At 34.2% G+C, this 16,673-nt stretch overlaps 1 protein-coding gene across 3 annotated transcripts in view; it reads right to left on the reverse strand.

The window, feature by feature from the left end:
* CSMD3 (CUB and Sushi multiple domains 3) overlaps nt 1–16,673 on the reverse strand; it is a 1,469,470-nt gene that overhangs the window by 943,773 nt on the left and 509,024 nt on the right. For all 3 annotated transcript variants that reach the window (XM_070382828.1, XM_005887888.2, XM_005887887.2), the window contains exon 6: nt 6,184–6,296. In XM_070382828.1, coding sequence (XP_070238929.1) covers nt 6,184–6,296 — 113 coding nt within the window. The remainder of the gene's footprint in view (nt 1–6,183; nt 6,297–16,673) is intronic.

Genomic DNA, 16,673 nt, shown 5'->3' on the forward strand with positions numbered 1-16,673 from the left:
ATTTTATGTTGGGAGATATATGACTGGCAAATAAATTAAGGATTGAAATGAAAACATAAATATAGTCAGCTATGTGATGGTGGTGGTTTAGTGGCTAAGTCTTGTCCAACTCTTGCAACCTGTTGGACTGTAGCATGCCAGACTCCTCTGTCTATGGTATATCCCAGGCAAAAATACAGGAGTAGTTTGTCATTTCTTTTTCCAGGGGATCTTCTTAACCCAGGGATTGAACCCATGTCTCTTGCATTGCAGGTGGATTCTTTTACCGTTAAGCCACCAGGGAAACCCCATAGTCAGCTATGGAAGAATTTAATTCTAACATCATTATCAACTAATATGGTCAAAGGCCTTAAATGTTACATTGCCATAACTATGAAATATACAGTTATATCATGCAAGAAAATGTTATCAGGGAGTTTTTAATGGTTGTTTTAGACCAATGGTTACTTAGACCATTCTGACAACTAAATATCTTCTTTTAATTATTGTCATGGGTTCTGTAGACATTATATTAATTAAGTTGACTCTCATAGACCAGAGAGGTTCATAAAGACAGAGAAGTAAAAGAAGTTTCTTTTTTAAGTATTTCAAGGTAAAGTAACTATTTAGCACTAAAAGATACATGATGATATAATGGTTACATTGCTATTAAAATCAAAAGGAAATAAAACAAGTGACAAGATTAGGAACTATTTTCAAACTCTACAGACCAATAGAACTCAACTTCCTATTCTCTTAAAACTCAGTAAATGAAATATCTAGTTTAATTTATAAGGCTTCCCAGGTGGTCCTAGTGGTAAAGAACTTGCCAGTCAATGAAGGAGACATAAGAGACACAGGTTAGATCCCTGGATTGGGAAGATCCCCTGGAAGAGTGCATGGCAGTCCACTCCAGTATTCTTGCCTGGAGAATCCCATGGACAGACGAGCCTGGCAAGCTACAGTTAGTTCATAGGGTCACGCAGAGAACACAACTGAATTGACTTAGCATGCGTGAACAATTTATATAAGCTTAAAATAATGCAGTTTGTCCATGTATGAAAAGGGGATTAAGATAAGGATTCAAATTCAGCTTGTGAATGTTCTCTCAGAATGTGGTCAATTAAAATTGAAACAATATCTACTACCACACATATAAACTTCCCAGGTTGTTCAGAGGTAAAGAATCTGTCTGCCAGTGCAGGAGATGCAAGAGGTATGGCTTTGATCTCTGGGTCAGGAAGATACCCTGGAAGAGGAAATGGCAACCCACTCCAGTACTTTGCTTGGAAAACTCCATGGACAGAGAAGCCTGGCAGGCTACAGTCTATTGGGTCAGAAAGCGTTGGATGTGACTGAGCGACTGAGCACGTGCACACACACACACATCACACACACACACACACACACACACACACATATATATATATATATATCACTAGTTCTTAAATTGTGCTGACAAGGCTATGCCCACTGTCTTTATCAGAAAAAGAGCCTATTTGTCCATGTGCTACACTCCCATGAAAGTAAACTACACTTCAATTGTCCAAACCAAAAGAGGTGATATTCTCTTACTATATCATGCTCCCACCTTCAATCCTGAAATCATAAACATTGACTCACATTGATAGTTATTAAGTTAGAGGAGCTATTTCAAGATTAGATGCTGAAATATGATTCCCTGCCTTTTTTTTAAACAATGTATAAAGGAAAATAGGAAAAGCTGATTATCTAAACAAAATTAGAAAACAGTGCATTTAAACAGAATTGCTTTGATGCTGTGCTCTATTTTCAAACTTTATGATTTTTAAAATTCTGTAATACAGAGGAAACTGTTTTTCAGTTACACTTTCACTAAAATTGTAATTTAAATTTAAGTTCTAAGGAAAAGTGCTTTTTTTCCTAGAGAAATATGGACACCATTTGTGATAGTGAGAAATAACAAAACTTTACATTTTTCCTTTTAATTGTGAGTGCTGGATTTAAATTTTACGCTTGATCACAATTTTTTTTTTAACTATCTGTACCTCATGGTTAGACAATGTGCTTCTCATTCATCCCATATAGTTGATTATCTCTTTCATTAAATAGTATCTTTATTCACTTGCATGTCCGAATTTTATTAAAAGAAATCCTAATATCTTTTGATTTACACCAAGATAACATGTCTATCTATTGTGAATATTTTAACTCTTTGGGAAACCAAGGCTTAAGACAACTCAGATACCAATTAGTAACTTCACAATTCAACACTCACCTTCTGACCGTCAAATTCTATTATTTCCCACTATATTACGCTGCATCCCTCATATTTTTATTTATTTTGCTCAGTGACAGTGCACACACACACTTAAGTCAAAACCCTTCCAAATGTAAAATATAGAGTCCTCAGAAGTTATTTCCAAATTATATTATGTGCATCTAAAATGCCAAGGGCCTCAGTGTAACTGGAGTTTATGTGAATTTTCAATAGAATTTGAAAGGTCTGTCCATTAAGTATGATTTCCTTACCAAAAAGATGCATTGCTGATCTGAAAATGCTAATCCCTTTTAGAATATTATAAAATATTTTATACATAAATTGAGAACACATTCTATTACTATTGGCATACCTTTGTTGAATTAAAACTAAGTATCTACAAAATGTTGATATGCATAAAAAGAATCATATCAACAATATTATGGAAGACAAAAGAAAAATCAAACTGTGATAAAATCTATAAAGATTTAGAAGACAAATATAAGATTACTCATATATTTACATATTTATAATTATTTAAATACTGTAATTCCTAAATTTGCATGCCAAAGACAATTTTATGAATACAGGAATTGTATCTTTGTATATTAAAAAGTGTGATACGTCAAATAACTTAAAATGAAAATGTTGTAATAATATTTCACACTTGAATATCTGATAAAAATTATAGTTTTTAATAAACATCATGTAGAGGTAAAATTTCCTCTATGGTTGTCATCTGAAAATCTCCTTCCAACTTAGAAATTAAGAAAATTGATTATTATTCATGCAAATAGAAAATAATAGATTTTAGGTTTATAAGTGACAATAATATGGGGATTTCTATAAATAAATAAGAGAACTTGAAAACACCACAGATAAAGAGAAGTTTCACTATTATGTGTGAAGTAGCACTATTCAAGTTCTTATTAGAAGAGAATAATGTAAATTAAATATAAGAATCTTATTTAAAATCAAAGACTAATACGGAAAAACGATATTGAAATCTTCCTTTGAGGGAGAATTGAAAATTGAAAAAGGAAAAGTTTTAAAGCATAGAACAGATAATAATAGAACTTTAAAAGAAAATATTTCCAATATAAATAAATTTGGGGGGTATGCTTTATTTGTTTTAGACAGGAGTGAATATATTCAATGGGGGACTAAGGGGAGGAAAAGCATTTTCTGTATCAAAGGTATTTCATTTATGATTTTTCTCACTACTTTTGAGTCAGAACATAAATATTTGTCAGTGTGTATCCTCAAACTCTACACAACCCTATTTAAATTGCTGTATATAAAATAATAAAGAAGCCATATAACATAACTGAAAGGAAGCTCTATGGGGGAAAGCATGTTGCTGTATCTATATGCCTATACTATCAATTACAGGATCAATTATGGAGCAAGCTATTAAAAATAGCTAGTGGTACTTAGGAATCTTAGGAGTTTTCAGCTTATTTTCATAATATAAATAATACAGATTAAACAAAAACATTAGGGGGAAAAACATCAATCTTTGGAAACAATATAAATCAATAATAATTACAAGTACTCAATAAGTATTTGAGTTATTAGGAAATCATGCCACATGGAGACCTGGTGGTGACTTTTGAGTAGAATATTCTACAAAATTTTCTATCTTGAATTGGTTACAATTTAGATACTACTGAAATTATATGGTAGCACAAAACAATCTAAAAATCATGATTGTCATTTCATGTCTGGGCATGTATTCAGGATGTCAGATTGTGGAATTATGAATTTTATAGCTATTTAAGTTAGCCTAGCAGAGTATTTGTTAATCCGAATTTCTTTGATTATAGTTTCAATAATTACTTCTCCAACTGAACTTCTGTGGTTTAGGTAAAATGTTTTTTGAAGATAATGCAGTTGAAAAACTCAAGGCTGAATCAGGAAAGTTTTAAAAGGATACAGTGCAAAGGTATGCTTTTATATATTAAAACTTTTCCTTGATTTTATTATAAAATTATAGCTTACATTTTCTCAGGCCACCTTATTCCCTCTATAGTGTGAAGATACAGATTATATCTAAAGTCATCCTCATTTGAGCTCCTTTTCCTGCTAAAAATAGAAATAATTCATATCCCATAAAACACTTCCTATTTTTCTACAGTAAATTTTTTTATATGTTACTTTTCAGTGCTGAAACTGGATAGGCAATGCAGGAAAATCAAACTGAATCTTGAACGTACTATAAAAGTCAATTTAAGACCAGTCAGTAGAATATTGATAATTAAGTACACAAATTTACTAACAATTTTGTACTACTGTCTTGTAATGGAAAACAATCTATCTAAAGATACCATTTTTATGAAACCATACAGCATACAGCAAATGAAATACCACTTTATTTTTTAAGACAGGACATCTATGTTTTTTTTTTTTTTCTCTCTGCAAGTTGTACATTTCAATATAAAATAAGTGCTACTTTATTTCTATTCAGATAAAGAGTACATCTTACTGAAGGATTCCATGAATCGAGCAGAAAGGATCACCACATGAGTCAAAGATGATAATCATTTGAATATCTGCCATGCCATCTGCTTTAACTCATTGTAGAGGGAAATCAGAGCCATAAAATCATGTGAGTGGAAAACTCCATAAGGAAAAGGGTGAACCCAGAAATAAAGAGGCTCTACACAAACTATTTATTTTCACTTAAAGAGTCCTCTTATTTCTGAAGCACACAAAAATTTTTAAAATTTAAGTAAAAATGCAGCAAAATGTGATTGCAAATTTTAAAATGACACTGGCTAAAAATCATAAGATTTAAGTAATATGCCCAGTTATTTTTAATAAAATAAAGGAAAAAATTTCTATAGATATTTAATTTTCATTTTAAAAATATATGCTATCGTAAGAGATGTTAATACAATGCACAGATTTAAGAGAAAATCTGTATTCATGTTTCCATTTGAATCAACAACTTTACAATAGAAATTATAGATTTTTCTACAGTGGACTTTGTCTAATATCTTGAGTTAAAATCTTTGGAATTTTTATTATAGTGACACCCAATACACTATTACAAATTCCAATCATATTAATCTTTTGCTATTATTATGAGAAACGTATTGACAGGGTAGCTGTAGAAAGGTTACTGGTATACAAAATATAAATTGTTGAAATCTGTATTCCAGAAAACAATATGTAGTCTAACACTATTTCAGTTATTAACTATAAGCTGCTGAAAGCCATCATATTAAATTCCCAAAGTGCTTAATACTGAAGATTACTAAAAAGGAAAGTATTGTAAAAAAATAGATAAATGGAAATATGTAACTGTGGCAATGTTCACTGAATAGTAGCTAATACACTGCTGAGAATGAAATGAATTATTTAAATAAGTAGTCTGAGGATAAAATGCACTAAATCCACATAATATTACTAAACATTACAGAAAGCACATTTTTATTAATACTCCATCCTCATAATAATCAAGTTCTAAACAGAGTTTTTTTAAGTTAACATAGCAAATACTATATCTCACTTATTCAAAATTATACCTGTTAATAAAAATGGTAGACGGCAATCTTAACAAGGTTAACTAAAATAGCATCCACAAAAACACTGTATATGGAAATGGATTTCAATTGATGAAGACTCTGTTCAGAATTTTCTGCAGTGTTTTGTGGTACATGTTTGGGTAGCATGTCCCACTGCTGAAGCACTTTCTTAAAGATAAATATTACATGTTACACATTATCTTTTGGAGGTTATAATATTCTTTATTCTGGACAGTGTGCTATAAAACCCAACTAACTTTTATACTGCAATTTAGTTATGATCACAATATTGCCTTAGCAATAAAATGGTCATTTTTGCTTACTCAAATTACCATGTTTTAAGATAAAGATATTTTGCCTCTAACATAAAATGCAGTTATGTATACCAAAATCATTTTACACGTCAAAAGAGGCAGAGGTATTAGTTAAATATACCTTGATACGGAGCACTAAATCCACGGTATCGATGATTGCTGTCTGTAACAAAATGCAGTCTGAGCCAGTTTTTGTTGCTGATAATTGGTGGTGGTATATTCATTCCAGATAACCTGAATTATGGAAGACAACAACAAACAAATTTAAAAAGCTTTTCAGTAGTAAACATTGCCACTGAATTGGGACCCAAAAAAGTTTACCTGTATACAATATTCATAACTTTTCACTGCTACCTTTTTAAGCACAAGTGAAATAGTTTTATGCATAGAAAAGTCAATCATAGAATAGCATAATTTCAAAATAAGCTGTTCCAATCAGGTTGCATATAGGAGTAAAATCAACTGGAAACTAAATGTAATTTTTGATTCTCAAAAAAAAAATTTTTTTTGATTCTCCCAAATTTATTAAGTAGATAATAATAAACATAATGGCTGCTTAGCTAATACTGTTGGTCACTGCATAACCTATGTATGTATTGATATGGTAATAATTACAAAACAGACTTTAAAGCAATTGATATAGTTTTTTCCATGTTATATATTTTTAACATTTCACATTCAATGGAAGATTTCACTATTTCCTAGAACAAGCACTATTTTAATGTAATTTCATAGCATTGTACATTTGTATGATTAGCTTTCATTACAATACTATAAGGCACTAGAGTTCTGCTTCAATTGATAGAAAACAGATTGTATTTTGTATATATAGTCACCAGGTATCTAGTCACAGAGATTATTGCATAATCTCCTTAAAGCAAATATTTAAAACTATGCCCCAGATATTGGTCATGATTAACAGATGAAATAACTTTCAAAGCTCTATAATCTTTTGAAGATTTCCAGCAAAGCAGGTTTTCTGATTTAATTCAACAAAAAATACCACCCTATAAATCTATTTAAATAGTAGATATGTGTTATAAAGCCAAGGTGAAATGCTCTCAAAAGACTATTACATCGTGAAGCAGAATTCTAGAAAAGGTTTCCTAATACCACTATATGGCATATCTTTCCCAATCTTCAAAGCCTATACTTTTCTTTCTTTCTTCATAGGAAGACAAACTAGACCACTTGGGGTGTGTGTGTGTGTGTGTGTGTGTGTGTGTGCACGTATGTTGGGGCAGGAGATTACAACTCTTCTCTCAATGCTTGGCAGTCATTCATCTCAGAGACAGGTAGGGGGAGATTAGAATATCCATCTTGCAAATGTAATCAGTAGTGAAGTGTAGATAGTGAAACAAAAACATTTTATCCTACATCCTTCCCTTTTATTCCCCTAAACTCACATTTCCTAGGATGCTTGGGAGCTAGCCATCGCTTTTAGTGGATGACCACCTGTCACAGCACAAAAATTACGAATTCACATTCATTGTATCACTGTGCCCAAGAATGTATACAGTGGGCTTGGCAACATTATTGTGAAATCCAATTTTCATGGATTCTAAGATGAACAACAGAGAAGGCAATGGCACCCCACTCCAGTACTCTTGCCTGGAAAATCCCATGGATGGAGGAGCCTGGTAGGCTGCAGTTCATGGGCTCGCTAGGAGTCGGACACGACTGAGCGACTTGACTTTCACTTTTCACTTTCATGCATTGGAGAAGGCAATGGCAACCCACTCCAGTGTTCTTGCCTGGAGAATCCCAGGGATGGGGGAGCCTGGTGGGCTGCCGTCTATGGGGTCACACAGAGTCGGACACGACTGAAGTGACTTAGCGGCATACAGCAAGCAAGATGAACAAGGTGGCTTCTGTCACATATGTTTCTCATTTCTCCACCAGCTTTAGAATGAATTCTCTTTAACTTATCCCTATCAGTGTATTAAATTGATACAGAAATGGTATGGACCTAACCATACAGAAATGGTACAGACTTAACAGAAGCAGAATACATTAAGAAGAGGTGGCAAGAATACACAAAAGATCTATACAAAAAATATCTTAATGATCCCAGATAATCAAAATGGTGTGATTACTTACCTAGAGCCAGACATCCTGGAGTGTGAGGTTAAGTGGGCCTTAGGAAGTATCACTATGAACAAAGCTAGTGGAGGTGATGGAATTCCATATAAGCTATTTCAAATCCCAAAAGATGATGCTGTCAAAGTGCTGCACTCAACATGCCAGCACATTTGGAAAACTCAGCAGTGGCCATAGGATTGAAAAAGGTCATTTTTCATTCCAATCCCAAAGAAGGGCAATGCCGAAGATTGTTCAAACTACTGCACAGTTGCACTCATCACACACACTAGCAAAGTATGCTCAAAATTCTCCAAGCCACACTTCAACAGTACGTGAACTGAGAACTTTCAGATGTTCAAGCTGGATTTGGAAAAGGCAGAGGATGAGAAATCAAATTGCCAACATCCATTGGAACATAGAAAAAGCAAGAGAATTCCAGAAAAGCATCTGCTTCATTGACTATGGTAAAGCCTTTGACTTTGTGGATCATAACAAATGTGGAAAATTCTTAAAGAGATGGGAATACCAGACCACCTTACCTGCCTCCTGAGAAATCTGTATGTAGGTCAAGAAGCCAATTAGAACTGGACATTGAACGACACCCTGGTTGCAAATTGGAAAAGGAGTACATCAAGGCTATATACTGTCACCCGGCTTATTTAACTCATATGTAGAGTACATCATGTGAAATGCTGGGCTGGATGAAGCACAGGCTGGAATCAAGATTGCCAGGAGAAATAGTAACAACCTCAGATATGCAGATGACACCACCCTTATGGCAGAAAGCAAAGAGGAACTAAAGAGCTGCTTGAGGAAAATAAAAGAGGAGACTGAAAAAAGCTGGCTTAAAACTCAACGTTCAAAAAAATAAGATCATGGTATCTGGTCCCATCACTTCATAGCAAACACATGGGAAAACAATGGAAACAGTGAGAGACTTTATTTTCCTGGGCTCCAAAATCACTGCAGATGGTAACTGCAGCCATGAAATTAAAAGACACTTGCTCCTTAGAAGAAAAGCTATAATCAACTCAGACAGCATATTAAAAAGCAGAGACGTTACTTTGCCAACAAAGGCCCATCTAGCCAAAGCTATGGCTTTTCCAGGAGTCATGTATGGATGTAAGAGTTGGGACCATAAAGAAAGCTGAGCCCCAAAGAATTGATGCTTTTGAACTAGTGTTGGAGAAGACTCTTGAGAGTCCCTTGGACTGCATGGGATCAAACCAGTCAGTCCTAAAGGAAATCAGTACTGAATATTCATTGGAAGGACTGATGCTAAAGTTGAAGCTCCAATATTTTGGCCATCTGATGCAAAGAATGGACTCACTGGAAAAGATCGTGATGCTGGGAGATATTGAAGGCAGGAGAAGGGGATGACAGAGGATGAGATGGTTGGATGGCATCACTGACTTGATGGACATGAGTTTGAGCAAGCTTTGGGAGTTGATGAAGGGCAGGGATTCTGGCATGCTGCAGATCATGGGGTCACAAAGAATTGGATACAGCTGAGCAACTGAACTGAACTGAATCAGTGTCTTATTTCCTCTGTTCTTAGTGCAACTGTTCATAAGTAGAGCTGGCTGTTTTTTTTTTTTTTTTAATGAATCTGAATTGAGTAAATAAATATTTGTAAAATGCATGCTTAATTTTAAAATTCATCTTTTAAAAATTTACTTCATTTCTTTCAGAAAGTTCAGTATCCAGGTTATATTTAATTTTGTTTGCTTTCTGGGTGGCTTGGTTTAAACAAAAATTCAATGAAAAAAATTTGGATTTGGTACAATTATATTTTCGGTACATAGCATGCCAGATTTTGATTTATAATTTTATGCTCTTCATTTCCCTAATTCACTGAGCATAAACATCCATTAGGGAAAGTTTAAATTATTTTTGATAGGCTGCACACATTTCTACATATAGAGAGACTATAATATATGGATGGTTGTAAAAGACTAAAGTATACAGTATGGAGAATGACCCTTAGAAAATCCAAAAGATGAGAAGCAACTCAACAAGCACATCAAGAAAAGTGTGAGAGGAAAGAAGATGATACAGACAATAAAAATGATAAACTTTCCACTTTTCTCAGCAACATCAAAAATAATTCCAGCAACAGAATGGAGTAAAAAAGCAAGTAATAGTTAATGTGGAACAACAGTTTATAAACTAAATTCAGCTTCAGGAATTGAGAAAGCTAGAACTGAAGATGTTAGAGCAGAATTATCTAGAAGCAAAATATGCATGAGGTTGAGAAAAAAAATGACAATTTAACAGAGGTGGAACCAAACAGATATTCCTAACAGATCAGTGCTTATTCTCATGAAGCGTAACAGTAGACAAACCAAGAAATAGAAAGCAAGTGTACCAAAGACCCATCTGCCACCAGAGAAGAAAACTATTTAGCTTCATTGGTTATAAGGGGGTCACATGGAATTTCCAAATTGCTCTTAGTATTGCTCACTATTTAAATATGATTTATACAATATGACTTTGTGACTTATGGAGCAATCTAGTAAATGAATTTCCATATATATGCAATATATTTCACATGTTATCAGGAGGTGTGAGATTATGTGACAACTAGAAGATTACATTAAATTAACTACTTATGATAATTAATTTATTAAATACTAACAGAGATATTTCTTAAATATAACTCACTGTTATCCCTATATGAAGCTACTGTGGTCACTTGAAAGTAGGCCCATATGGATTCATTCTATTATAAAGCCAGTGAGAATCACCTCTTGGTACTGAAAGAGATTCTTTTTTCTTTTTTTTAAATTTTATTTTATTTTTAAACTTTACAAATTGTATTAGTTTTGCCAAATATCAAAATGAATCCGCCACAGGTATACATGTGTTCCCCATCCTGAACCCTCCTCTCTCCTCCCTCCCCATACCATCCCTCTGGGTCGTCCCAGTGCACTAGCCCCAAGCATCCAGTATCGTGCATTGAACCTGGACTGACAACTCATTTCATACACGATATTATACATGTTTCAATGCCATTCTCCCAAATCTTCCCACCCTCTCTCTCTGCAACAGAGTCCATAAGACTGTTCTATACATCAGTGTCTCTTTTGCTGTCTCGTACACAGGGTTATTGTTACCATCTTTCTAAATTCCATATATATGCGTTAGTATACTGTATTGGTATTTTTCTTTCTAGCTTACTTCACTCTGTATAATAGGCTCTAGTTTCATCCATCTCATTAGAACTGATGCAAATGTATTCTTTTTAATGGCTGAGTAATACTCCATTGTGTATATGTACCACAGCTTTCTTATCCATTTGTCTGCTGATGGGCAGCTAGGTTGCTTCCATGTCCTGGCTATTATAAACAGTGCTGCGATGAACACAGGGGCACACGTGTCTCTTTCCCTTCTGGTTTTCTCAGTGTGTATGCCCGGCAGTGGGATTGCTGGATCATAAGGCAGTTCTATTTCCAGTTTTTTAAGCAATCTCCACACTGTTATCCATAGTGGCTGTACTAGTTTGCATTCCCACCAACAGTGTAAGAGGGTTGCCTTTTCTCCACACCCTCTCCAGCATTTATTGCTTGTAGACTTTTGGATCGCAGCCATTCTGACTGGTGTGAAATGATACTTCATAGTGGTTTTGATTTGCATTTCTCTGATAATGAGTGATGTTGAGCATCTTTTCATGTGTTTGTTAGCCATCTGTATGTCTTCTTTGGAGAAATGTCTATTTAGTTCTTTGACCCATTTTTTGATTGGGTCATTTATATTTCTGGAGTTGAGCTGTAGGAGTTGCTTGTAAATTTTTGAGATTAGTTGTTTGTCAGTTGCTTCATTTGCTATTATTTTCTCCCATTCTGAAGGCTGCCTTTTCACCTTGCTAATAGTTTCCTTTGATGTGCAGAAGCTTTTAAGTTTAATTAGGTCCCATTTGTTTATTTTTGCTTTTATTTCCAATATTCTTGGAGGTGGGTCAAAGAGGATCCTGCTGGGATGTATGTCAGAGAGTGTTTTGCCTATGTTCTCCTTTAGGAGTTTTATAGTTTCTGGTCTTATGTTTAGATCTTTAGTCCATTTTGAGTTTATTTTTGTGTATGGTGTTAGAAAGTGTTCTAGTTTCATTCTTTTACAAGTGGTTGACCAGATTTCCCAGCATCACTTGTTAAAGAGATTGTCTTTAATCCACTGTATATTCTTGCCTCCTTTGTCAAAGATAAGGTGTCCATACGTGCGTGGATTTATCTCTGGGCTTTCTAGTTTGTTCCATTGATCTATATTTCTGTCTTACAAAAAACCTCGAATAGCCAAAGCTATCTTGAGAAAGAAGAATGGAACTGGAGGAATCAACCTACCTGACTTCAGGCTCTACTACAAAGCCACAGTTATCAAGACAGTATGGTACTGGCACAAAGACTGAAAGAGATTAAGCATACTCTTTATTTACTGAGCATTTACTATGTGACAAACACTGATGTTAAGGGCTGGAAACATAATTGTAAACAACACCAACAAGATCTGTGGTCTTACAAACAAATAAGAAAACATAAACAAATTAGTAAGATAATTTCAGAGGGTGCCAAAAGATGTATCAAAAAAAAAAAAAGAGCAACCTGATAAAGAATTTCTAGCAATAAGGTTTCAATTTGTCTGTTATCTTCTGCATTTTACACTTGAAACAGCCATACTCATGATTTTATGTTGTGAAAGTGTAATTATTAACTTGGATTTTAGGAGTATTATATCAATAACAATAATGATAACAATAAATGTCATAACTTTTAACCTATGATATTTATTTCCAAAAAGAATTTAAGACATGCCATTTGAGTAATTAATAAATTTGAATGAGCATATTAAATTAATAATAGCATCAAAGTTCATTGCACATTCAATATAGGATACGGACAATAAAACAGTGTGATCTGCCATAATTAATCTTTGCTAAAATTGCTTTTATTTATACAATTTTCTAGAGAAATAACTAAATCATAAATTGGCATTAAATAAATGCAATGTTTTATTTTTATAGATACTACCTGAAAGAATATGATTATAACCCTTACAAGATTGTCTTAAAACTCAATGTATGGCAAAACCAATACAATATTGTAAACTAATTAGCCTCCAATTAAAATAAATAAATTTATATTAAAAAAACTCAATTAAGTGTAAGAAAATTAAAAGAACCAGAAGTCTTTACCATTTTTTTAAAAAGAGCCTAGAACTATTCTGAGCTTATTCCTTTGGTTTATAACTCTCTTCTGAGATCCTCATTGCTGTCCTTGGTGGATCTCTGGTTCTCAATTTTCTCAAAATTAGCATTTCCAACAACAGATGTCATCTTTGGCGGTATGATCTGTTTTCTCTCGTCTTTAGTAACTATCAGTTCAGTTCAGTTTAGTCGCTCAGTCGTGTCCAACTCTTTGCAATCCCATGAATTGCAGCACGCCAGGCCTCCCTGTCCATCACCAACTCCCGGAGTTCACTCAAACTCATGTCCATCGAGTCGGTGATGCCATCCAGCCATCTCATCCTCTGTCATTCCCTTCTCCTCCTGCCCCTAATCCCTCCCAGCATCCGGGTCTTTTCCAGTCAGTCAACTCTTCGCATGAGGTGGCCAAATATTGGAGTTTCAGCTTCAGCATCAGTCCTTCCAATGAATGCCCAGGACTGATCTCCTTTAGGATGGACTGGTTGGATCTCCTTGCAGTCCAAGGGACTTTCAAGAGTCTGTAGACACAGTCAAATCCAAACCCATGATTTTTCAAATCATCACCTGGCAAACACCACAATTCTCCCACTTTCTCCTAATTTTACTGCTTTCTCTTTCTTGCTCTCTCACTCTCTCACTTTTTCCCCACTCTCCTTCTTTTACTTCTTTTGACCCTCTTTCTCTGGGACTGAGATAAGAGTCACTCCTCATGCTTCCTAGTTCTCCAAGATTGTGCTATCAGGTTAATTGTTTTATACTGAGCTCTAATTAATTTCTAAAATTCATTCTTTCATTTTAACTCAGGGTCTTTTCACATACTACTCTTTAAGACTGAAATAAGTACCATGTTTTTAACATTTTCTTAATTTGTGAAGCTAGCCTTAAAGTTTCAAGGTTAATATAAATTCTCATTCTCCTTCTCTGCCCTCACAGAGCACCTGTGAATATTGTTATCACATAACTTATTATGTTATTTGATAGTAAGTTTTCTATCTTCAGTATTATTTTATATTTTCATTGAAATAGGTCAGTAAGTCCCTAATGCTGAGCACAATGACTGATGAAAAGTATGTATACACTGAAATTGTTTATCAAGAAAATAAATGAATATAAACTTGATACATACCCTATCTTTCTGTATCTAAGCATTCATTCATATTTTTAATGTAAATTGTCAATAACTCTATCTCATACCATTATCAAATGCTTTAATTCTTTTCTTTATTTAAGGTCCATCTAAAGTTATATTTCCTTCAGAGTTCTTCAGTTTTCTTAGTTGAAGGTTATTTCTCTGTTAAACTCTTCTTTTGGCACTTAATACTGATTTCATCTTATTATATACATTCCACAAATTATAAGAATTTGGAAAATGAGCCACACTGGATTTATCGTTGAATCCACAAGCACATTTCAAACTATAGATAATAAATGATGCTGATTATATAAAGTAATCCCTCTTTACAAAATTTCTCAACGTGTGTGCTACAGAAATTAGCCACCAAAAATGCTTTTGGGAATGAGGGAAGGTACACTAGTCAAAAGGTTTTTGAGTTATTCTTTTGTAACTGTATCCTCCTCTCATAGTTTTTAAAAAATATGTTTTAACAAAGAATTCTTTAAATGTATTTCAACAAAGACTCTCCTCTTTTCACACTTTGCCTTAAAGTCAAATAATATGCAGTGCAATTAGTTTAATGAACCCTTTCAGAAACCACTGATGTTATTTATGTCTGGTCAGGAATGTATTCCACAGTCCCAAGAAAAATCAGCATCTTTAAACACGGTCAAAATGAAAAACTAATAAGCTTTCTATTATGTTCTGCAATATAAGTAGATATACTATCTTAACAACAAAAATAATCCATTTATGGATGGCATCAAAAGCACTATTTCACTCTATTCAAGTCATGAATACTCTGTGTATGGGGTGTACAGATAGTGACACTGACCAGACTGTACTTTTTTTGTCACAGATTTCTGACTCTGCTCTTGATTAGATGTTTGAAAGTCAATGGCCTACAGAACATACAATCCTACATGGTTTTAACAAGAGCATTAAGAGGCTACGTATTGTGTTACATAGTCCAATTTCTCAGAAGCCAGACACACTAAAGAATTTTCAAGGCATATAAGAGAAGTAGTCACACTTAGTGTTCTCTTTCCCCCTTTGCTGCTGAATAGTGTCATTTTTATCTAAACACATGCTTCATAGAAATCCAGGTTTATACTTTAGATACAATATGTGTGTGTATTCAACTACCAAATTTTAACACAGATAAATAGAATAGCTGAATAGTACTACCACCAATTCAAAATTAAACTTGTAATTTCAGTCAGTCAGTTCAGTTGCTCAGTCATGTCTGACTCTTTGCAACCCCATGGACTGCAGCAACCTGACAAAAAAAATCCAGATCTAGATTCTTTAAGAGAGAATTTTACTAAACATATAAAGAACTGCAACAATTTTGCTCATTTTTTTCCCCAGAAAATAAGAGGAGGGAACACTTCTCAACTCATTTTTCAAGGCTAGTATTACCCTAATAATAAAACCAGATTCAGTTCACTTCAGTCACTCAGCCATGTCCGACTCTTTGCGTCCCCATGAATCGCGGCACACCAGGCCTCCCTGTCCATCACCAACTCATGTCCATCGAGTCGGTGATGCCATCCAGCCATCTCATCATCTGTTGTCCCCTTCTCCTCCTGCCTCCAATCCCTCCCAGCATCAGAGTCTTTTCCAATGAGTCAACTCTTTGCATGAGGTGGCCAAAGAACTGCAGTTTCAGCTTTACATCATTCCTTCCAAAGAACACCAGGACTGATCTCCTTTAGAACGGACTGGTTGGATCTCCTTGCAGTCCAAGGGGACTCTCAAGAGTCTTCTCCAACACCACAGTTCAAAAGCATTAAGTCAGTAGAAAAACAAAAATACAAAATCAAAAACAAAATCTACAAACAAATCTATCTCATGAACTTAGATGCAAAATTCTCAATAAAATATTAGCATATTAAATCCAGAAAATAAGAAGAGAATTATATATCATTATCCAGTGAGATTTATTATGAGTTACATAAGGTTAGTTCAACATTTGAAAAATCAATGTAATCCACCATCTCAACAGGCTAAAGAAGAAAATTTAAATAATCAAATCAATGGACACAGAAAAAGCATTTGACAAAATCCAGCACATATTCGTGATAAAAGCTCTCAGCAAATTAGGAACAAATGGAATACCCTCAACTTGATAAAGGTTATATACCAAAAACCTATAATACAATTGACATCACATTTAATGTTGAACCACTGGATGACTTTCATTAAGATTAGGCAC

The sequence above is a fragment of the Bos mutus genome, chromosome 14, assembly GCF_027580195.1.
Source record: "Bos mutus isolate GX-2022 chromosome 14, NWIPB_WYAK_1.1, whole genome shotgun sequence".
In the NCBI taxonomy this organism is placed as follows: domain Eukaryota; kingdom Metazoa; phylum Chordata; class Mammalia; order Artiodactyla; family Bovidae; genus Bos; species Bos mutus.